The 25,672-nt window shown below is 27.6% G+C and overlaps 1 protein-coding gene across 1 annotated transcript; it reads right to left on the minus strand.

Annotated features, from left to right (window-relative positions):
- Positions 1 to 1,387: 1,387 nt before the first annotated feature.
- LOC107446721 (46 kDa FK506-binding nuclear protein) lies at positions 1,388 to 25,672 on the minus strand. Its single transcript, XM_043048089.3, has 13 exons — positions 25,516 to 25,672; positions 23,130 to 23,213; positions 17,879 to 18,031; positions 14,957 to 15,028; positions 12,872 to 13,024; positions 12,656 to 12,763; positions 11,076 to 11,183; positions 10,777 to 10,911; positions 8,258 to 8,385; positions 5,793 to 5,915; positions 4,308 to 4,437; positions 2,723 to 2,771; positions 1,388 to 1,513 (listed from the first exon to the last, which is right to left on the minus strand). The coding sequence occupies exons 1-13, from the start codon at positions 25,559 to 25,561 to the stop codon at positions 1,435 to 1,437; spliced, it is 1,368 nt and encodes a 455-aa protein (XP_042904023.1). The 5' UTR covers positions 25,562 to 25,672; the 3' UTR covers positions 1,388 to 1,434.

Consider the following 25,672-nt stretch of genomic DNA (forward strand, 5'->3'; position numbering starts at 1 on the left):
AACTAAAATAAAATGCTGGGTTTTGTTATAGTTATGTGGCGAACAGAAAAAGCTGTAGGCCTTGTTGCTATTGGCTAGACCCTAACGAAAGCAACACGAGAACTCAAAGATAGGTATTTAAAATGCAAAACCGAAAATTCTTTTAATTCACATTAAGTGTAAAACCAAATCCAACCCAATCCGTGTACATATATCCCCAAAATTTTTTGTTGTTGTTCACATGTATTATTGTTGTTAGCTGCTGTTGAGTTACAACAATTGTTATTATTTATAACTTTTTGTAATACTGTGTGGCGTATCTACCACTACAATTATTAAACATCAATTCACTAATAAATATACAAGACATGCTAACTTGATTCAATCTTGACTTTGTAGGCAATCATAACTTTGATAGATAAATGGTTCTTTTAATAATTTAAAAAAAAAAAAAATATAAATACTAATTCATTACTGTATAAATTTATATAAGTCTTGCAAATTATGTTTCCACAGTGGACACTTTTTAAATCTACACATAGTGAAACTTTTCATCATATATTTATACGAGAAAGACCACTTGTTATTTTTTGTACAATTCAATTTAAATGAGTAAGCACTACAAAAATATTAATTGTTCAAATTCGCTATAAAGATGGTTATATATATGTATGTCTAAGAGGGTAGAAAGGGATGAAGAGAAAGAAGGGGATGGTTGAACATTTATTTATTAGCGGGAAAATCATAGAACACAACCTTCTCTCAGCCTATCTCCTCTCAGAATGAGCAGGGAAACTTTGGTGGCAAGAGAGAGTTGAAATAGCAACCCATAGAGGGCGTTGCTGGCTGAAGAACATGTATATATTACACAGTAATGAAAAAACTGACGCCTTTTATAATTACAAATCATAATAAATTATTATCTAAGATTATCATTATTTATAATTTTAAAATTATAATTTAAAATATTAACAAGACTAATGAATTTTACTGTTCAAATTTTTCAAAATTCAGTTTTATTATTACCACTGTTATTTCTTATTCATTTAATTTTTTTTATTTATTATTTTGATATCTATTCATTTTAAATAAGTATTTCGGAATTAAAGGTTGATTTTTCCAGATAGATAAAATTTTCTGTTTTGTTTTTAGTCTGAGTTAAAGTGGTACTAATTTTTTTATTGCTTCATTTTTTACAAAATTCTAAAATATATGTATATATATTGAAATTGGTGGAATCACATGGTTGTTTTCTATTGTCAGCTATCAGTTTATTTTTGTTAAATGCTCTTTATTTTTTAAGTAGGTAGAAAATCCAAAATGATCAACCTTATTTTTTAGCTACATAACAAAATTATTCATTTTCAATCAAAACACAGAAGAAGAAGAAAAAATAAATAAAGCACAATAAAGACAACAATGTTTATTTACAAGAACTAAAAGCATTGATAACTTCTAAGAGACAGCTTTCAGCTCCACAGTAAAATAGAGTGTGCTATTTGGTGGAATGGGTCCCGTTCTTGCGTTTGCATACCTATTAGAAATGTAACATATTAAGACATGCATCATAAAAGGACATATAGCAGGGATGTAATGATTAATGATTTGGCTGATTCGACCAAAAAATCAGCCAAATACCAAATATTCAACAGCCAAAGAGCATCAGTTTTTTTAATTTAAAAGTCATTAATAAATATTTTTACCTTTCAATCAAAAAGAAGCACCTTTACGCACTTTTTAAGAACGCTACTCACCCAGTTGATTCCAATTCATTTTTTAAAATTTTAAAGAATACTTTGATAGGTTAAATTATTAGGTTAAAATTTATTTGTAATAGACGCCCGGTGGCTGAGCGGCAGCGCTGTCGTGCCACAGGTCCCTGGTTCGATCCTCGGTCCGGGGTTTAGAGTTCAGTTTTTATTTGTAATAATATGACAGATTTTCTTTCAGATATTCGGAATTTTAAAATTACATTAAAGAATAATAATTTTCCTTTTCATTAACTTTTTAATTCAAAGTATTTTAAAGACGTTCAAATAATTCGGCTAATATTGATGCCCACATAAATAGGCCTATGTGGTGAAATTTAGGATTATTTGTTGATGAAGCATATAGATGGCACAATGTTTTTGGAATTTTTACCCATTAAATGTGTTTTTGCTTTATTTTTCAAAATTTTCGAAAGGTGTCAGCACTTGATACATTTCGAAAGATTTTTTCAAAGATTCGGCAATTTATATTTTATTTTGGTTATTCTAACTGTTTATCTTGATTTATTTTTCTTATAAGTGGGCGTTTCATTATCAAGTCTTACTCTGTACAATTTTTCATTGCATTTACATTTCAATTTTTTAATTGCTTTTTCTTATTTAGTTTATCCATTATGGGGTCTAGGGGCACAGTCAGTTTTTGGTATTAACACTGATGACAGAAAGGCTTCTGTAGTTGGCAGACAGTGTGTCCCCTTATGAAGAGCTGTTTTGCTAACTTACATATCTTTAAATAGTCTTTGTTTTTTGCTTGATTTGTGTTTCTAACTCTCTAAATTATTAAAGAAAGACAAATTTGGTTTTAATTGCTATTAGCGCTTTTCCATTTTGACTTATCATTCTAAATGTTATTTTCTTATTTTCTCTTTTTCAGAATTAGTGTAAATCAGTTTCATTCTTTGATTAGGTTATAATACTAATAATAGAAATAGATTAAGAAGTGAATTATTTTGAAAATAAAGAAGAATACTAACCCTAACTTTGGAGGAATTTTCATTCTTCGTTTACCACCAACTTTCATACCTTTAATAAAAAGATAAAACATTTACTACAAAATATAATTCTTCAAACATATGCGTTCTAAATTTTTAAATTACATTCACTAAATAAATTTTCATAAATTTAAAAAAAAAAAAAAAAAATTCTAACGCTATATGTGTTGTATTTACTATAAGCACTGATAACTCTAATTGAATTTTTTTAATGAATAGTTCATATGAGATTATTTGAGTTTACATTAACTTCAGTGTCAAAACTGAGTCTCGCAGAGGCGTCAATTTTCTAAACTAGCTATCAGACGTACAATAACACACAAATAACCAGCATTTACGAAATTCAAGTAAACACAATTTTAAGGTATTCACATTACTTGGTCAGAATAGCCACATACACTCAGAAAAATAAATAAATAAAAACTGATTCCCTGACTTTTGTAACCTGTGGCATAAAATTTTATTTAAAATTTTTAAGTTGTCTTTTTATCTTAACATAAAATTTATTACGAAACATTTACCTGTGTCACTATCGTTAACAATATTTATTTTTCAAAATTATAACAAGGCAATCTTGATTTTTCCAGATTTATAAATTTTCATGTTCTACGACCAATTTTATAAAGGTATAATATTAATAGAATTATTATTAAATTAAAAAAAAGTAATGATTAAGTAGGAATTAAAAAAAATACAACACTGAAATTTTTTATGCTTTATTATAAAATGATAAAATTAAATTTATTGCAAAGAATCAATATTCTACTTTTTGTTAAATTAAAAATTGAAATCATTTTTAGAATATTATTTTTAATATTTATTCATGTGAAAAAAAGGGTAAAAAAAATGTATAATACAATCAAAGGAAAATACATTTGTTCTTTCGAAACACAAAAATGGCTTCTTTCACCCTTGACCTCATACGCTAAAAATAGCTTGTTGGATAGGAAAAAGATGAGGATTCTTTGCTTTTTATTATTTTGCTTCTAACAAATCCATTTACTTATTATATATATATATATATATTAGAATTGTTTAAAAAGAAAAAAAAAATATGGTAGATTATCTGTAAACAACAAAATTTTACAACTCTTGGCAGTCAAGGGAGAAAAACTTACTTAAAAAAAAAACAGTTAAACATAAAAAACAGTTAAATATAAAAATTCTTGGAAACCATAATAAGCATGGATACATCATAAGATTTGGCACCTCAAGTTTTCCTTAAATATTTGCCGAAATTCATAAGTGTATATGATATTTAAAGATTTTATGATTAATATCTCTCCCAGTATACACATCTACATGGTGTCGAATGCAGATGGCACTTATGGAAAAGTACCCAAGATATGGACGTTGCTGACAATGGCGACAAATGATAATGTTCAAAGAAGAACTAATTTTATAAAAAGAAACTATTAACCAAGAGATGGAAACTATTTGAATTATTGGACTTAATAATAATTTTATTTTCACTTTAAGAAAAACACCCGTAACAAAAAAGAAAGAAAAAAAAGTAAGCACAAGACAAAAGAAAATTAACTGTTTAAATGGGTTAAGTTATTCTTACCTTCGACAGCCATATCCCAGCCTTTTATCACTTGATTAGAACCAAGCCTGAAACTAAAAGGTTTATTTCCTATTTCTCTGGAGTCAAAAACCTTATTGTCTTGTAACATGCCAGTGTAATATACATGAACCTGATAAATAAAATAATTATAATATCAATGCTTATACATTATAAGATTTTATAAAACAAAAGAAAAAATTAGCTAACTACGAAATCTAATTCAAATGCAACATTTTTAGTTTAAGAGGTGTTATTATCATTTTGCCAGTTTCTTAACTCATTTTAACCTGTTAACTTGGGAATAAACTTTTGCTGAACTTGTTATACAATGAGGACTTTTTGCAGCTAAAAGTAATATCATTACACCTCAAGACACTATAGATATTACTACTATATAGACATCATTCATAATATCATTACATTCTACGACAAAAAAAGCTGTCATGTCTACTGCAGTAGAAATTCTGGTATGACAAAATATTTAATGATACCTGTTAAAAGTTTAAAGTTTCTTTAAATTTTTTTATTAGTTTTTAGAGGTAGATATGTATTTAAATGTAGATATATCTACATATTTTTTATACACCCAGAACAAAGTGATTTTGATAGTAAAATGATTAACTTTGATGTCAGAAATAGCAGATCTAATAATTTTATAATAAATTTGTTTTTCCCAATTAACATAAACATTAACTAATACAGACTTAAGGAAGAATCTTAGTCCAATCAAGACTTGAGAACAAAGCATAATAATAATTGGCTTAAAAATAAGAAAATAATAACTCAAATTTTACTTTATACACAGTTCAATCTATACAATTATAATAACTAAAATTGTAAACGCAACAATATTGAATTAAAAAAAAAAAAACTGAAATATTGAAAGTTCAGGGTTGCCACTCAAATCTGGAAAAAAAATTCCCTGTGTTTTCCCTGTACTATTATACAGAATATATTAAAAGGAAACAACAATTACTGTTCTCTTTTGCGAGCTATATAGGGCTAACTATATTTATTAGTTTTAATTGGTGGGAAAACAGCTGAACATATTTAAATAATGTTATAGTAAGTGAAATAGTTTAGTATAGCTGAAATATCATGGCTAAATATCCCATAGATTACGCTTTGAGTGGGTACCATTTTTTAAAAGACAAAAATAAGAAACAAAATTCCCTGTATTTTCCCAGTTTGCAAGGAAAAAATCAAAACTCCCTGCATTTTCCCTGTTATTTTAGGTGATTTTTAAATTCCCTGTATTTTCCAGGTTTTCCCTGTTCTCCATGTAGAGTGGCAACCCTGAAGTTGTGACCCAATCAGAATGAAAAATACTTAAATGGCATAGTGATGCCAATTTTTCAGCCATTTTGAGATATTAATGCACAATTACACAAAAAGAGACTTAAAATGCTAGTTATTGAAAAGGATCTATAAAAGCAATATTGTTGTTATTCTAATACAATATAATTTGGTAAATTAGGAACTTACTAATCTTCCTTTTTTTGCAATAGGTCCATTTCCAACCCTAATATCTTCATATTCAAGTCCTCCAGGTAATTTCTGACTAAAAGAGGCTGATGCAAGTCCTTTAGGCTTTGCGGGACTTTCATTCTGAAGAATATCACACATTTAAATTATATGTCATAAAAAAAAAATCTAAATTTGCTTATTAATTATATAATTTATAACTAGTCTCTATTATAATAAAAAGTGATAACGAACATTGCCCAAACAAGAACTTGCAAGTTGCTAAGAAAGAATATAAATATAGAAAGTAGTAGATTGCAACTTCATAAAGGAGTCGATCCCAGATTTCTTATCAAGGTCCTGTTTTAAGAAAAATAATTTTAGTTAAAAACTAAGGTAACTTTTCTAGAAGATGTGGTCCATTTAAATAAATTTTCTCAATAAATCACATTCAGACAAAAATTGGCTAACTCTATATTTATGAGATATTAGTTTTGAGAAAGGATTGCTCTTAGAAGTTTAAAACTTAATAACTCTAAAAAATATTAATTGATTGCAATATTTTCCATTTATGATTGATATTAAATGAGTGTGAATAAAATATTATACTTATTACATTTTCTGAAATTATAACTGTGAATTGTTTAGTTGTCAATACCACAAAATCAAAACTAGGGACCCTTTTTTTCTTTTTATAAAGGGAGGAAACGCTATTTACGAAAAAAATTAAAGATATAGGAATTATTTAAAAATTGAATAGGGATTTTTTAAACTAAGAAAATACAAAAAATAAAAATGGACAAAAATCTAAAAATATGTTTATGTATTAAAAATTACCAAAGACACTATTAAAAACTTAATCTAAGATAACTTATACTGAAATCTTTACAATATAAAATTATAGCTAAGAAACATTTATTTTCATACAATAAGCATGCAATGAATATTTAGCCTTTTCTAGATTTAATAATATAAGGGAGCTTTTTATGCAAATTTAAGTTGTGTTGTTGAATTGTAACACATCTTTAAATTGTGGGAGGTATTTTTCAGGCTTATTCATTTTTTTTTTTTTTTAAGCAGAGAGAAGAACACACACTTATATTCATTTGATGAAAAACAAAAATAACAATCCACGCATGGATAATAATTGCACATATATTGTGACTATGCTTTAAACTTCCATTTCTAATGTTTTGCCAAGGAAAAATCAAGAAATTTAACACTACAGCAGAATCTTTTCCCAAACCAGGGTTTTATTTTAGAACACGCTCAGTTTAATCGGGATAAAGTTTCTTTTCCCTCCTCATTTCGGACTGGCATTGATTCAGCTGAAGCAGGACTGGTTCAAGTTCGCATTTTTGTTTTGAATAAAAGCAAGGTGCTTAGTAGCTTTGAATTTTAAACAAAGGGACTTGAGATTCAAACATTTTGCCAAAAGTAAAAAAGAAGAGATTTTTCTTTAGAAAAAAGGGGCCAATTTTTTCAAAAGTTGTTTTTTTTTCACAAGAAAAATATCTATATAGTCACCCAGCTTTTAGTTTCACTGAGGACGATTTTCTCCAGTGGTCGTAAAATAAAAATTGAACAGAAGTATCTGTTTTATTTAGCCCAGAGTTCGGAAATAAAATTGTATAATTAGCATGAAACTTTTTATATCTAATAAAAGCAATGCATGAACACTGATTTGCAACTACTAGAGATAGGTAAAAACTTGATAATTGATGCCAAAAACCATGCTTTTGTGAATAAGTGTTTCAAATTTTCATAAAAATATAAAGAGGCAGATAAAAATTAAGTAAATTACTAACCACAGAATAATTTTCCAATGTGACTTTAAATGATTATAATTATTTATTAATTTTTTTAAATGGGAAATAAACAATGGAATCAACTGCTTTAGTTCGGGGTCGATTATTTAAAAATTGCTTTGATTTATCAGTTGATTCAATTTCAATATTTTTTTTTTTAAAATCTTTATCCCTTTCTTTCATTTCAATGGTTTACTTCAAATTTTTTTAATAGTTTTTGCAGCTTTGATGAGCATTACACGCTAACAATATGAATTCCTTTAAAATAGAGACTAAATAAGGTTTATTATAAAATTTATAATTTCTAATTCCCCTCAAATAATTATAATTGTAATTCTCTCTCATAATTATAATTCCCCTCAAAAACTTTTGTTTATTTTATTTTAAAGGGAATTTCCAGATTTTTGTGCAGAATCCAGGATAATCATATTCAGATTAGGAGGAAGCAACAGAATTTGAGAGTTCCAAATGAAATGGAAGAGTTGCAGTTATGAAATAGTAATAGTTATTTAACTCATTTTAGATAGTTAAAATATATTCTTGGGAGTTATAAATATGGTTGTTTCAAAACAAAAGGGAAAAAAATGAAGCTAAAGAAACTTCATACATATAACTAATTTTTTTTGTTAGAGTGATACAAGTTTGAAAGCCTTGAATAAAGAAAAAATAAATGCATACAGTGACGTTGCTAACTTCTGGAGCAGCTTTACTTTTCTTCTTCTTTTTTTTCTTTTTATGTTCTGAGCTTGGAGTAGTTGGCTCAACTGCTTTAATAGGAGTTGCATTTAATGGTGAGGCATTTTCCTCTGAAACAATATAATGTTGATTGATAAAATTTTTATATTTTTTGATGATAGCATACAGAATTTCAAATGTACATTTAAATTTGAGTTTTTATCAATATAGTTTTTTTTTAAGTTGTGTATAAAAATTAAAAGACTTTTTTAAATGAACTAATATGCAACAAGCAAAGCATAAAAGACTTAATGAAGCTTTTTCTATGGAATTATTAATGATAATTATTTTCCATTATATTTTACCTTTTTTTTCCGTGTAAACCTCTTTTTAAAATCCAAAAGAAATTAATGAACCCCACTGGTGCAACGGGTAGTTATAGTTTTCGAAGAACATTTGTTTAATAAGCTTAACAAAAAATTCATAACAAAATTTGAAATTATTTTTATAAAATTTATCGTTCGTAAAAAGTTTATTAAAATTAATCCAATAAACTAGTTCTCTATTAAATAAACATTAAATTTGAAAAAAGATTTTTTTTAATTTCTTTATAAATAAGATACGTATGTTACTCAAGAACAGTTTTATAAACAGTAATTTCGCTCCTTTTATTACAAAATAGATATTATAACTAACAAATTATTTGTGCAAAGTAAACAAAGATGCTAAAGTGGAAAGGAGGTTGGACATAAGTACTGATTTTAGAGGCGATTATCTTTCTTTAACAAAATAAGAGGAAAACCAATAATTTAAGATATCAGGGTTCGAATCCCAGCGATGTCTGGTCGATACGAATTCTGCACTCGGCTTGCACCGACCACAGTGCTGACGTGAAATATCATCAGCGGTAGATGGATCATGCGTTAGATTCCCCTTGCCGCAAGGCTAACCACGGGAGGTTCTCGTGGTCTTCCTCTCCATGCAACGCAAATGCGGGTTAGTTGTTAGTCCCATCAAAAAGTCCTTCACGAAGGCAAATGTTTCCTAATACTTGATCCAGGAGTTCCCTTGTATTCCGGATTGGGCTCAAAATTATAGGTCTATGTAGTTGAACATTAGTAGTCATAAACCTAAAAATTGGGTCGGCTGATCAACGACGGTTACAAAATAAAATTTAGTATACTGAGAAAATTATGTTGAGAAAAATTAATGAAATGGTAAGCCTGTTTCATGGTCAAAACAGTATATTTTGCATCATTTTTTATTATTTCATTTAATAATAGCTGAAATTTTTTTAACCATAAGGTATAAAAATGTTTACATCTGTTTAAAGAGTGCAATTTTATATGGCTAAATACAAAATTTGATTGAAATCGGTCAAATTAGTTCCTGAAAAAAATCAAATTTTAAAAATACAACTTTTCTATAATAGGATTTCTCAGAGAGTATTCAATCCATTTTGCTCAAATTTTGTATTTTGCAATTGAAATTGCATTCCTTAAAATGATTTAAAAATTTGGATATTTTACAATTCCAATTTATTTCAACTATTATTAAATAAAATAATAAATATCCACTAAAAGTTATATTTTCTATGGGATAAGCTTAGTATAAACAAATTTTATAATAGTGTGCAAAAATGTCTCAATTCGGTTAAAAATTCTTGAGTTATGGCGAAATACACAAGAAGTAAAATGAACATTAAGTGGTCCTAACTTAGGATTGCTCTCCTGATTAACCTATTGGAACCATTTTTCCCAGATTGTGGCTACCTCCTATATTTTGGTCAGAAATACAATTCTGTTGAAAAAAGGTATGCTTATTCAGAGAAAGTTTGTTTACATGTACACTAATTAATTAGCACATTTGAAGTCACCCCATCAAACTAATAAGATTGAGTCTCAGAATGTGAAGATCCAGTTATTAAATCAAAAGTTATTCAGGACAGTTCATTTTTATTTTGCGCACTGTACATAAAATAGACACCAGGTGGCTGAATGGTAGTGCTTCACATTCTTGGGTTCTGCGTTCCGTTGACCATCCAACCAGAATATATGCTCTTGCACTCCAGAGCCCGAGAAGTTGGCCACAGTAAGCCTTGGCCCTCTATGGGCTGTTGTTAACACTGAATGCCAATACTTTGGTTTAGTAGTGTACATAAAATAAGGTGAAGTTTTAGAAGTCCAATAATGTATGATATACTGGGTGAAATGCAAAAAATAAAAAATCAGATTGATATTTGTTTGTGGTTTTAATTTCCTTCTTTCATTATTTTTTTTTTTAAATTTAGCACCTAAAAATTGCTAAAAATAATAAATTTGGTATTATTAGTGAACTTAATATACATTTTGTACAAGATTAAGGAGAAGTATGTGCAAACACATTATGATAAATTAAATACGACTCGACATCATATGAAATTAAACAAAAAATATAATTTCCGTAATGTAAAATTGTAATGTAAGAGTTTATAGATTTTCACCATCATTTTTAATCAATTCATTAAGCACAATTCAACTCACCATTATCAGAATCTGAAGTTTCAATGTCCACAAAATCTACTTTTTTGGGAGTCACAGCTTTTGATGAGTTTGCCTTACTGTCTTTAGGAGCTTTTTGTGGCATAGGCGTTCTTCCAATTGAGGAATTAAGAAGATCTTAAAAAAAAAAAAAAAGAAAAAAAAAAGAGACAAACTTTATAAAATTATATATTCTACAATGAAAATTAGAAAAAATCAAATAATTAATAAATCGTATCTGGACATTAAATATTTTACAGCAATGATCTAATTGAACAATTAGCAAGCAAGTTCTGATTTACCATTTTGTTTAGTAACTTTTTTCAACTTATTGTCTAAGATGGCTTCAGAGCTTTCATTCTTTGGCCTTTTCTTGTTTTGAAACTCTTTATCCGTTTTTTTAGAAAAATCTAAAAACATTGACACAAATGAAGGAATAAATGAGCATTAACATAGATGATATTTAAATCATAAATTATCAAATAATTATAAAAAAATATTAATATTCAGTTAAATTTATAAAGTGAAGATTTTAGCTTCTTAAAGAATCTTAACAAAAAAGAAACTTTTCAATAAGTGAAAATTAAGCACTGTTTAAAAACACCCAATGAAAAAAGCACCTTTAAGGGCTTATAAAAATCGAAGATAAGAACTTGTGAAAAAATTACGCACCATGTTAAAGACATAGTGAAATTAACATTATGAGACTCCAATTTTACTTTTCTTGTCTGACTAAATTGAGATATTTTCAAGATTGTGACTATTCCTTCGTATTTTGAGGACCAAAAATCGAAATCCACCAGAAAAAAGTAATGTTTGGCAAATTATTTTCCATTTTAAAATCCGCTCTAAATAATTTGCAAGGTTTACTTCTTAAACAATTAAGATTGTTAAAGTTTCAAGATAGTCATTACAATCTCACAAGACAAACTAGTTATTTCATGATTTTAACCTTTCATTTGCTCTAATCTACCTCAATAATTATTGTTTCAGAGAATGTTTTTGTTCCTCCTAACTTTATTATGTTGCAATGTTAATAATTTTTAATGCACAGTTTTTTAGACTTCATTTTTACATTTTTAAACTTAATGGATTAAAAGAAATCAGGTGACACTTGAAGCAGCTCAACTGCTTCAGGTATCACCTGATTTCCTTTAATCCATAAAAACTTAGTTAAACTAAACTAACTAAAGACTAAAAAACTTAAGTAAGAAGCAAATCATACATCGATGACATATAAAAATTACAGGGATGAAATTTTGAAAAAAAAAAAAATAAATAAATAAAAATAAAGAAAGAAAGAAAATAAAAGCCAAACTTTATACTTAACTAAAGTTCGGTCAAAAATATATGGAAAAAATTAATATACCAAAGTTTTATGATAATTGCTTTAAAAACAAAATTATAGCAATAGACCTTTCTTAATTAAAAATTTTTCCTTTTAAGATTTTTATTATAAAGCAAAGATTGTTCGTAAATATTTTATTAAAGATAAATACCCAACAAATAAATGATAAAAGTAAATTCTCAAGTTATTCATACAGTTCAATCAAATAGTGACATTCATAGTGAAATATAATGATAAATGAGAAGTTAAAGTTCAAATTACAAACATAATTTTAGATAGTATAATACTTTTTTAAAATTCTTTCTATATTTTCATTCACTTCTCTATAGTTTTTTCTTTCTTTCTTTTTAAAAGAAGCAAATCTGTCAAAAAAATGAAAACTTTTGCCCTTGTCTTAGAAAAAGTAAAAAGACATCATCATAAAGATTGAAATTTTAAAAACATTAGGATATAAAAATATATTTAGATTTAAAAAAAAGTTTTAAATTCTTTAAACTTTTAAATTAAAGAAAATTAATTAAAGAAACTATTAACCATCATTATCTTTATCACTATCTTCACTGTCGGAGTTTTCTTCATCACTTTTTCCACCTTTGGTCAAAGCTGACCATGAACGTTTATAAGACAGTAGTCTTTTGGAATCTAAATAAATAAATAAAAGCAAAAAATTAGTTTATATAAATCTCTTGTAAAATAAATAAAATCGTAGAAGTGTTATAATTCGAATAAAAAAAATTAAAGAGTTGAGACCTTTTTTATTATCTTCAGTTTTCTCATCTGAATCGTCAGAAATATCTTCCTCCTCAGAAACATCTTCCTCTTCAGAAGAATCTTCATCAGAGTCATCGTCCTTTGATTTCTTTGCTTTTCCATCAAGAATTTTTTTAGGAGATACAGTTTGATCTATATGGATCATTATACACACAAAACATTAATATCATATAAACATTCAGATAAATAAAGTGAAATTCTAATAGAGTTAAAATTATTGGTTATAAAATAAAAGGCATGTAAGAGCTAATAATACTTGGAGCTTTTTATAATAATAATTTTATTGATGAACAGATTACTCATAGTTACATTCATTAATATGCATCTGAAAGAATTATTTTGAAGACCTGTGGATGAAAAACCTTTTTTTGATAGCAAGCCACAAAAACTAAAAAATGTTATGTTGGGGGTCAGCATGAGTAAGATAAAACTGTAAAGTAACAATGAAAATGTAAGGTGTATTCAGATTTTAACTAAAAATAACATGTATGCATGGAGCAATCTGTAAAAAGTTACATTTGCATACAAGTATTAAATTCATTGTCATAAATAAAACTTGAAAGAAAAATGAAATTGTTACAGCAATGTTCAAACATGTGCTAAAAAAAATTTAATTAAAACAGTAGCATGAAAAGTTTAAAAATAAGTAATAATTTTCTAATACAGTGGTATTTTTGTTGAAACTTAAAATTTTCTTTTTATTAATATTTAAATTTAAAATTGTTAAAGGTCCAAATCATAAATTCTACAACATTAGAGAGAAAAAATAACATAGATTTTACAAGTGATATTTCTTGGGTTATGTGTACAGTTTTGATACATCATGCATGAAAATGTAAGTAAAAAAAGAGAAACGCAAAATTGGAAATAAAGTAAGCAGTTACATTTAACAGAGTAAAAAATATGAATATAAATCTTAGTCTAAAGAAGATTTTTTTAAACTAAACCATAAACATTCAACATCAAAATAGTTTGCATAATTAAGTAATCAACTTCACTTTACATATTCATAAATCGAATGTAAGTAGCTGATTTGGCTTTGCATAGGAAAGGTTTATCAAAGTTCTGTCCATAACAGTTACCAGAGAAATTACTTTTCATCAGAAAGTGATGAGCGAAATTTGGTAAAATTTTGTTTACTTTAGAGAAAATTTTTTCGCACTCTGCATTGCCATGCGGATTGCATGGGATTTCTAACACAACATCTGCAATATTTTTGAACTGTTTTTATACAGTTCATTTTCTAGTTGCCCAATTGACATTTAAAATGAATGATTCTGAAAACAGAAATACACTTTTCTTTTGATGATTGATAAAAATACAATGCAAAAAGGAAGTTACTACCAGGCTCTCGCAAGTAAATAAGGTGTTTGTTATCGGAGAAAAATAAATTCACAGAATAAACGACTCACAGCAGCATTTTCACTACATCCGGTTTTGTCTAAGCGGGGTCGCAAGATCTGCAGAATTGGCCACATTGCCATTTGTTGAGGAATAGAGAAATATTTTTACGATTAGAGGGTATTTTATTACTAAAAAAAGTTTTTTTTAAAAAAAATTTCATCAAAAAACACTGAGAAATTTGAGAATATGCGGAAAAACGGGAGATAGCCTTATAATACAGTAGTCTTTGTTAAAAAACTAGAGACTTGGCAGGTGTGGGTACAGTTCTGGCTAGTGCGCCATAGATTGTTCATCCTTGTTGCAAACTAACATGATTCACAGTCCATGATGCAAATTTGAGATTTAAACACTGATTTAGAATGAATTATAGCAATTTTTTTGATATTTCTATCACATAAAAAAACCTTAACTAAATAATAAAAAATAATTAAACATATGTGGATTTAAATTGTATAATATATATGTAACTAAATTATATAATATATATATAATTAAATACTTATATAATTAAAAAAAATAATATAAGATATCTGTGAGCTCCTGGAAGAGTTACGCCTGTGAAATTTACTTTGACTTTTTATTTTAATTAAACATATAAATAAAACATAAAAAAAATAAAGCAAAAAATTTTCAAACTTAAACCAAACAATAAAAATGCACCTTTTTCTTTGCTTGCAACAGGAACTGAATCATTTTTCTCATAAATATGATAGCCACTCAAATGAATTTTGCCTGAAACAGAATTTAACAATTAGTTCTCATATAAATAGTTGATTAAGCATTCAAAAAATACAAACTTTTTTTTTTTAAGGAATGTAAGTTAATGAGGTTAGGAATGAAGAAATGTAATTACAAAGGAACACAATCATTGTAAGCAAATAAGTCTTTCTTTTACTTTACCCTCTTTTTACAGCAACAGATATTAATGGGCAATTTTATCATTTACAAATAATGTATTTCAGACTATAAAAATTTAAAAAAGATATCAGTCCTAATAGTTTTTGTGTAAATAAGTTAGATGTCATTTACATCTACATAAATATTAAGAAACTAAATATTATTATTTTTCTCAAAATTAAAAAGTGGCTGATTTGCAGAGGATTGATCTAGCATATTGTGTGTAACATCAAGTTTTAAATTTTAAAAAAAATTCTAAACTAATAAAAGTTACTAAAACTTGGAGTAAGTGTAAATGATGCCATGTTTTATTTTCACAAAAATTAGTGGATTTGAACAACTTTTTTGCTTTTTAAAAACAGCAAATTTGACTCATAAATGCTGGAATCGTCCAATTACTTTATTAATAGACAGACACAATTATTTGTAAAGGTTTTATCTGAATAATAATAAAGCATAAGGGAAATTGAATTTTTCTCTAGGAAGTGTAGTAATTGGAACTAATTCAAGAAAAAAACTTAGTTTTTACGAGAATCACAGAAATGGGTTTTAAAATTGTGTGAATATGAAATAAGATTTCAAAAACCTGAAAATACAAATAGCAACATTGAATTTAAAATTTGAATGAATACATGATAATACAAATGATTCGTGTGAATACAAATTGCAATGTTTGATTTTAAAAATGCATGAACACGAATTGCAATATTAGATTTTAAAAACGCGTGAATACCAATCACAAAGTGTAACTGTTAAATCAAGCAAATACGAAAATTGATGATTTATATTAAAATTGCTTGATTATGAAAAGCGATATGAGCAGTTCCTGACAGAGTTCTTAATAGTATTTAAAATGGATAATGCATGTAAGTATGTCATTAAGAGGATTAAAAATTTAAATTGCAGAACTCTATAAAAATGTCATTGCTTTCTATAACAGAAGTCGGCGAACCAATAGTCTTGAGACATGCAGAATTTCGCAAAGTTTGTAGAAAAAACCACGAGCCTAAATCCTAGTTTATAGACACCAAAGATGACATGATACAATCACTCCTGGAAGTCTTTTGGGCTTTATAACTGACATATTCATTCTGATAAAATATAATTATTTCTTGAGCAATACAAACAACTGTAACCATTCTTGATCTTTTAAATGATGCCTGTACACGAAAAAAAAAAAAAAAATGTGAGACAGACTTTAACAAACACAGATAGATGTCTGTAGCGGAGATGATCCCGATTACCTTTTCATTCGAAAATAGAAATTCTACTCATCTGAAACTCCATCAAGAGAATCTTGAAATTATTACTTGAGGCAGCAACATATTTGCAAGCTGTCTTATGAAAGACAATTTAGACTGTAGATTCTTTACATATTATGGAATGAAAAATTTGTAAATTTTGCATGACATTACTCTGTAGGAAAAAATAGGATTTATAGGACTATTTTGGTAATATATTAAGATATAGGATGTTTTTGTTATAGCAGGACTTCGACTCAAGCATTACCAATAGAAGCAGGCTTGACTAGAAAAATTATTAAACTTTAGTAAATTATGTATGGTTAACAGATTTGTTTGCTAATTAAAGCAATAGCATTTCATATTGGGAAATGCTTTTAAGAGCAATTATTTTGCTTGAGCAAAAGTTAAAGAAAAGAAAAATCTATCCCATGTCATAGTATTGCAAGAAGTGTGATGGAAACCTAAAATGTTTCCAACTGCAGTGTAATAACCAATCAAGCAATAGGTTTAATTCTTAACACTTCTTAAGCCTGTTACAGGTAAAGACCTTTCTTCTCCTCGTATACTTGCCAACTTTTAGTCTCTGAAAAGGAATCTATCAAGTGGAAGTGTGATAATACTTAAAATATGATTCTATCAGAAAGATTAATTCATTTTGCCAGATCTAAACACAAAATAATTATACATTCATTTATATGTGAAGGCGTTCAAAATCACTTAGTTGGCAGTGACAGATGGCTACATATAAACGAAATTTATAAATTAAAGATATGAAAAGAAATACAGTACAGAACCCGTTATCCGGAAATCAGAAAACCGGAAAACCAAAAAACCGGAACGAAATTCAATTAGTTTTCCCGTCATTTAAAAAAAAAAAAAACATTTTTTTTTCCTCATAAGATTTTAGGATTTTTTGTCCTTTTTTGAAAGATGATTACCTTACCATCATTTTGGAAATAATCATTAGTGTATTACTTCATCGTTTTTTCTTCTTTTTAAGATTATTTCCAATTTTTTTTAGTTGGGTTTAACTATAAAAAAAAAAGGCTTTTTGTAGCGATTCAGAAAACCGGAAAAATCAGTTATCCGGAATATCGATGGTCCCGATAATCGGTTCCCTACTGTAGTAATAAGATTTTTTTTTACTAATACTGAATTTAAACTTAATAATCCAGAAAAAAAAACTTGGCAGCTATACATCTGGTTCTCTATTTGTTTAAGGTTTTTCTCAACATTGTCTTAGGTACTAATTACCAATTTTAAAATGTCCAGTTCAAAATTTTTCTTATTATTATATAAGATTTACCATACGTAATTTTATTTAATTGTTATCACCATAATGTTAAATTTTTTCTGTGAAAAATGACATAACAATAACAAAATTTAACAATTTTTTATCCTTTCTTTAAAAAAAGAAAAGGAAAACTTATTTTTAACTTACCTTTCCCTATCAATGAAAAAGTTACTTTTTCTCCCTTGTCAAAATACAAATTAAGATTGACTTGTAAAAGAGTACCAGGCTTTAGACTGCAGAGTAGATACTCACAGCCCCCACGATCAACCATCAGAGAAACAACAGGGCTTGTAGGTACAACTATAAAACAAAAATCACGCTTAAGTATTAAAAAATAACACAAATTGTAAGAAACAAATAGATTAGAGGCTTCGACAGATATTATTATACCTTGAAAAATAAAACAAAGGAAAAGACAAAACAGTATATAACTTAACTATAGCTTGGATTGGACAGCGAATGGTTCCAAAAACGCATATATTTACTAAAGGCTGTTAAAAGTCCTATTTCGGAAACACTTTTTAACACTCAAAATAAAAATATCTCCTCTAATTTTTTTTTCTTTTTGCTTTGAGATCTTTTATAAAATATGACAAAGAAAAAAAAAGTTTTTAAGAATTTTGTACAGAAAATATATATTTTTGCATTACAGATTTTCAAGTTGAAAAATTTGTTTTCGGAACTTGTCATGTTCAGATCATGTTCTAACTTATATCAAACTAGTTTAGTACTTCAGTCAGACTTATTTATTACATTATATAAGCAGACTTCGTCACAGGGTTGGGTTTTTGTCGTCAAAAACTGGTTTTTTGACATGACAGTGGTAAAAACCGTGTTTTTACCGGTAAAAACTGTCAAAAACCTACTGTTTTCTTTAATTTATGGCATATAGCGGACAATATATTATTTTCACATAATTGCCTTTATAAATGAATGTTGTAAATGATTGCTATTGATTTTGCAACTATATACATGCAATCTTATAGAAGGATATACATTCATACAGAAATATTGAAACTCTAAAAGGATTTCCCAGGCTTCTTCATGTATCATTTCTGTGTAAAATATTGAAAGCAAAATTTATAAGAAAAGTTTATTTTACGAGGCTTTCTTTTTATGTGTACATGTGTTTCTCATAGCAAAATTTTAAGAATGAAAGTAATCAATCTTGACATTCTTCATTGATGTAATATGCCAAACAAAAAGATGCTTGGAAATGTTGAATTTTTTTTTTTAGTATCCTAATATTTTACTTCAAATAGTATGTTTTGATATATTCATGTTGGGAAAATGCAAGAATCTGTTCTTAAATATTTTTAACAACTTTTTTTTCTAATTTTATTGCCCAAAAATGAATTAATTTTAAATTATAAGCAGTTAAACTCAAATAAAAATACAGTTTTACCAAAACTATGGGTTTTTGACATGACGGTAAAAACCATCATGTGTCAAAAACTTGCCAATCCTGCTTCGTCATGAGAGGTTTGCAAATCCCCGATGTTGATCAGAAAAATATTTTTTGAAAAAAATTAATCTAAGGAGTTTTTAATGACTAATTTGGAAATCTAAGTAGTTCCAAGTACTCCTTGGAGACTTTTTTTATTTCCAAGGAGTATAAGGAGCCTGTACGAACCCTGTTTGAAGTCAAGCACTTTATAGATTAGAACGAAGATCGATCGGCCGAGACACAACCCTAGTCACGACGTAGACTGATCAAAGTGGTCAACATTGCATGAAAATCAGTACCAAAATTTGCTAGCGCCATAAAATAGTGGAAGCAAAAACAGCGTTCATTCAAGCAATTTTTAAAGCGGTCTCGCCACACATTTTGTGATGCAGAAAATAAAACATAATCTTAATCATCACATTATCAATTAAATGAATAAAGTATGGTTAACATTATATATTGAAACTGAAAGTACAAAATGACACTGCTTTGTATTTAGTTTAAAAGATATTTGCATATGTTTCATTACATTAAATGCATGCACTAACTGTGACAAAATACAAGATTTACAAATTTTTGTTTCAGGAATTAAATAAATTTTTGTTTTACTATTTATGTTGTCTTGGCTAAAACAAAAATAAAAGGACATTATTTTGGTATTTTATGACACAGTACTACACTTAAAATTTGCACTTAAATTAGAACTTTTTATATGGCAGGGCTTCAAGTGGCAAAACATGGTTTTGGAGCATCTTTGGAGCAACAAAAAAGCAATTTTGGAGCAGCAAAACAAAGATTTGGAGCATATTTAATAAATAGAATTAAAAGAAGAATTTAATAACAAGAATTTTTAATTTTGTCCATTAATAACATATCTTATTTTTTACACTTTTTTGAAGGTCCCTGCATTAACAAATTAAGTTTCTTTTTGGTACCTTCCAATGCTGTTAAATATTCTGCTATCCTCAACTTAGCCTCAGATAAGAGGATCCGTCCGCTTTCTATAATCGACATGTCTTTATTATTTTACCCATCTTTAATATTTTTTCAGCTGCGGCTAAGAGATCTTGAGAAGCCTTCAATTTTTTTTGCAAATCAATTTCAGCAGCTTTCAATCTGCTTTCCTCAGTTTCAGTGTTTTTTGCTTTCTTTTTTTCTCAACCTCTAGTCGAGCAGAATAATTTTTAAATGCTGCACGAGCCACTTTAATCATATCTTTGTCAACTTTAAAGTTATTTAAACCCCTATTTTGTTGATATGTGACACAACTTCTCTCAAACCATTAACACTATGCAAATTTAAACTTGCCTTATTGTCAAGTAGCTTTTCGTTCACACTTAAACCTCTTTCAACATCAGCATTCCCATGTGGTACGCACAATAGAGCTTTGTAATAAGAGGATATTTGATATTTCCCAAATTATCTTTCTTCACAAAATAGTTTTTCCAAAACACATCAATTTGTGCATATTCATTTGAGTCAGAAGAATAACCTTCTGGTTCCCCATGTAACCTTGCCCCCTTCATCTAGTAACAAAGATGCCTCTCCAGGTTTTATAATGGATGGGGTTACTGTTGCCAGATATCTTATTGACTTAATAGAAGTTTCTTCCATTCTCATTACAGGATGCAACACTTTAAGAGGGCACAGTAACCTATTTTTTAGAGGCAATGCTTTTAATAAATTTTTTGTGCATGCCAAGTAAAAAGATCTGACACCTAAATACATAATTTTTTTTCTGAAGAAGATAAGGATGTCATCACCTTTGTGGTATCTAGTCCAACATCTATTAAATTTGAATTTTGCCAAATTTCTGCATTTTCTACATCTAATGATTTTAAGTCCTTTCCTGACAAACATGAAAACCAAAACTCTTAAAAACGCCCTGCTTTAACTAGGAACACCATTTCATCATACAGCAAGTGAATCAATGGTGTTTCAGTGTGGAAAAGACCTAAAAATTTATTTAATATTGCCGAAATATTAAAAAAAATTTAATAAATTTAACATTGAGTGGCTCATACTATTTTTTAAATTAATAATTACTTTATTTAATTCTGTAAAAGGTAATTCAAAACTCTAATTAATTTAACTATTATTTAAGGTTATCGAGTGTAATTTTATTAAAATTTAAATAAATGTTATTTGTAATAGTATATTCAACACAAATATTGATCATACCAAATCTATAAAAATATGTAAAGAATTAAGCAAATTAAGAAAACTTTAATAAATTTATATTACAAATGTAAATTAGTGAATGGCCCCTAATAAATTTTTATTAAAATTGGTTACTTATAAAGTATTGCATTAATGAAATGATTAAAAAAAATTAAATAATTTTTAAATGCAAATACGAGTATTGAAGCTAAAAAAAATTTTCAGTAGTAAATTATTATATTGTCCCTACACTCATAATATTTAGCAAATCTGTGATAATTAAAATTTTTTATATCAGTTGCTTTAAATCAAATCATTAAGAGATGAATTAAAGTATTTTTGAATGACAAATCTGAAAAACATAAGATTTTTTGCTGCATTTAAAATATTGAAAACCCCTCTCTTCATACTTATTTAAAATCTTGCCTCTAAATATTATTAAGTTATTTCCTAAAACAAAATAAGAGCACTGAAAATTTTGAAGGTAATAATACAATAATAAAATGCAATAAGTAAAAAAAAAAATTTTTTTTTAAAAAGTAACAAAGTAAAATAATTGTTTAAAAACAATATGCAATTAATGGATGGTCCCTCAGATAAAAAATTTAAGTTATGAAACTCAATTAGTTCTTATCCTTATTTAATCTATCTTTATCTAATTACTAATATAATGAATAAAACGGAGATAGAAAGTTTGAGGTTATGAAGCTTTGTGATTCTTGACTGTTCTGAGGATCAACATGTATATGTACTTAGTGGATGGTCCCCTAGTTAATTCAAGGATCATGGTACTAATCTATAAATAGAATAGCGCAAGAAGGCCATCAGCTTTCCATTGACGAAGACGATGGTACATCAATAACGATGAAATCAACAAGAGAAAAAATTTTCTTTTGCTATTAAAATTTGGCAATGTTTAGTTGGTCCCCAAAACATTTTTGGCGCAGAATCGGCGCAAATTTAACATAAAATGTCGTTTCTGCGCAGTAATGCGCAAATATACCGATTTGGCGCAAAATGCGCAGCACTTGAAGCCCTGATATGGACTCATCCTGCCAAAGTAAACATTGTTTTTCTCTTCAATTAGATACCCTTTATCTTATTACCTACTTCTTTGTCTCTTCACGATACAATCTTAACATAGCAAATCATGAACCCCGCTCTAGAATTTATTCTGAACTTTTTACATATGATATATTTTAATTTTATAACATTCTTGAGCATTCAATATTAATTTTGTCACTGTTGTCCCAGAACACAGATTAAGATAAAACTTAATTGCTAACTTGCATAACAAACTAATTACTTTGATTTTGAAATTTTCCTTAGTGAAACCAGCTGCACCAGGGAATTTTTACACAAATTTACTTGTTTGGCATACTAAATTGCAAAGAAGAAAAAGGCTAATAAGTACTTATTGAAAACATAAAAAAAAATTACTCCATGAGTAGCTGAATTTTCATGAGACGCCGAAGTCGAAAAGAATCAAAATTGGTAATTTTAATTAGTAGCAATTAAAGTGAAAAACTTAATTTCAGCATTAAATACTTTGTTATTAACCTTTTGGCAAATGTTATGCCACACAGATTGATTTCTCATTTTAGCATTCACGCAGGTTTGTTATACATATTACTGTTAAATGCAGTTGGAAACTTAGAAATTATAATTCAGTTGGAAACAGAATATTAATTAGAGACATTCAAAGGGGATATTAAGTAGACACAAATGTTTCAGCTCAGTAATATCTATAAGAATTTAACAAAGACGAAAAAAAAAAATTTACAGTTGTACCTGTTGGATCAAGAGCAGCCATAGTCATATGAAATTTCTGCCGAACAACTTGCGAATATTTCTTTCCACCTTCGCAGCATATTCCTGAAATAAAAATAGGAAATGTGCTCAAGATACAACATTATTTGTTTAGACTTTAGACATCAATTGAAATATGATTGGTCGGAGAGTTATTAAGACTAGTATATAGTCTAGTCATTAAACAAAGCTGTTATAACCAGGGTTGGCAAGGTTTAGGACAGAATGGATTAATCCACGGTTTAAACCGTCCTATCCAAAACCCTTTTACTCAAATTATATCACAATTTTATCTGAACAATATTTAAGAGGTAAAATAAACATAGAACTAATAACATATTGATAATTAAATCTACTACAGAATATTTGTTTTTTAAAGTATAATGTTTTATTAATATTGTTTGACTCTTCAATTTAAACATTAAACAAAGAAAGATTAATCAGTAATCAAGTTCAATTGGTCCTCTCACTCAACAGTACATAACTGACGTGGGACCTTGCCATACAGGTTTAGCTATTAGGGACTAAGTGCTTGGCTAGTCATAAACAGGTTTATTTACCTATAGTAATATTCAAAAATACTGTTATTTCATTCATGTTCAATTCTTTTAGCATAGTGGTGATACATCACCAGTGCCAGTAACTGAAACTGATGTTATGCCCTTCAAAACTGTTAATACATTTTTCAGTTTATTTGTATTTTCAATTTAAACTAATATATTTATATTTAAAAACATTTTTTTTTTAAAAAATAGATGTCTTTTTTATCATCCTATTATAAAATTTAAAAAAAAAAAAATATTGTGAAAAATAAAAGGTTAATTTTTAAACAAATTGAGTATTTAAAAAAAAAAAAAAAAATTACTATTTTTTAATATTGCATTATTTATCCTTATGCAAAAATATAATTTATCAGTATTAAAAGCATATTTATATTTAAAGGATTAGGTATTCACTTTTGTTGCTCAATGAATTATGGAGGTTCTAAAATTATAAACATTTTCCTATTATATTATATTATTTTCTTTTGATAAGTTAAAGTAAATTGTATAAAAAATATCAAATATTTATTGATACATGGATGTATTATGTGTACAATGGTTACACCTATAGAATTTTTACCTTTTACCAAAGTTCAAGGTTTTGGACAGTTTTACACAGTAAAATCCACGTGTCCTGTCCAAAACCAGTTCAGGATGTCCGAAACCCCAACCTTGGTTATAACAGATTATATCTGATCTACAATAAATAGATGTTGTTTTCGAAATGCAGTTGTAGTAATGATCATTTTAGGCAAATTTTTATTACCACCTGTCATATTATCTAAGTTCATTTAATACAGAGAATGAAAATACACACGAGAAAGAAATTAATGACTTTAAGTAACAAAGTTTTAATACATGGTAAATTAAACTTATTAAATACAAATTGTGAACATATTATAGAAATTCTACATATATTTAAATTTTTCTTTTAAAAGCTTAACAAACATAATTGTTAGAATCGATTCAACCGGATATTTAACCAGCTGTTAGTGATGCCTCAGTTGACCTACACCGATTAGACTTAGTAAACATTTCAAAAAGAATTCTTCTTATTACACTTTCAGCAAAACTAAAATGTGTGAAAATGAATTTTCACAAATATGCCGAATGGTCAAGCAAATTTTGCCAATTAGTGAAAATCTTTGGGAGGTTACAGCAACCTTCCATCATAGAGCCCTTGGCCCCAACCCTTTGCCAAGAAAAGAAAATGAGACATAGGTAGGATCATTAAAACTATATCTTAAGACACCTGTTCTGTTTTATAATGGTACTTAACCATTGTACAGGTGATGATTCAAAAACATTACAACTGGAAATTTCTTTAAATTATTATAAATCGATCATTATACTAAAATCTGTATATTAGAATAAATTATTATAGCATACATGTTTAAGAAAACATACACATTCTAGTGTCTACTAGTTAGCGAAATATAACTTTTAAACATCTTATATTGCATTGTGAAGCAAAGCAAATTTGAAACATTAAACAGCTGGCAGTATTTTGATGATTAATCACAGATCTCCGTCGTAAAGCAATGCAATAATCGCATAGAAAAATCGTTTATATCATACATAGATAATATCACTTTTTGAAAGTGAAAAAGAAATGTGAAGTCAGAATCAACTAACCTGACAAATACAAACCTATAATTTTATTTAATTTACAAATCCTAAACTGTACTGGATATTAAAATCTTTCTAAAAGAAAACTTATTCATAAAGATACAAAACGAAATGATTCGTTATAAGATTTTAATTAAAAATACCAATTAGAGAAATAATTCTTTCAAAAAATACAATTTATATTGATTATTCCATACCCCAAAATTCGCTGCTTCGATTAGTCATATTTTCTTCACAGTGCATTTTTTAATTCATGAAAAATATTATTAAGCCGATTTAAAAAAAATTTCAATTGGTAAACAAGCGTGCGCGCAAGAGCAAGTGTCGGTTACGGCTAATTCCTTTTTCATAAGC

The sequence above is a fragment of the Parasteatoda tepidariorum genome, chromosome 5 (assembly GCF_982258835.1).
Source record: "Parasteatoda tepidariorum strain Cologne lab strain chromosome 5, Ptep-v5.0, whole genome shotgun sequence".
NCBI lineage: Eukaryota > Metazoa > Arthropoda > Arachnida > Araneae > Theridiidae > Parasteatoda > Parasteatoda tepidariorum.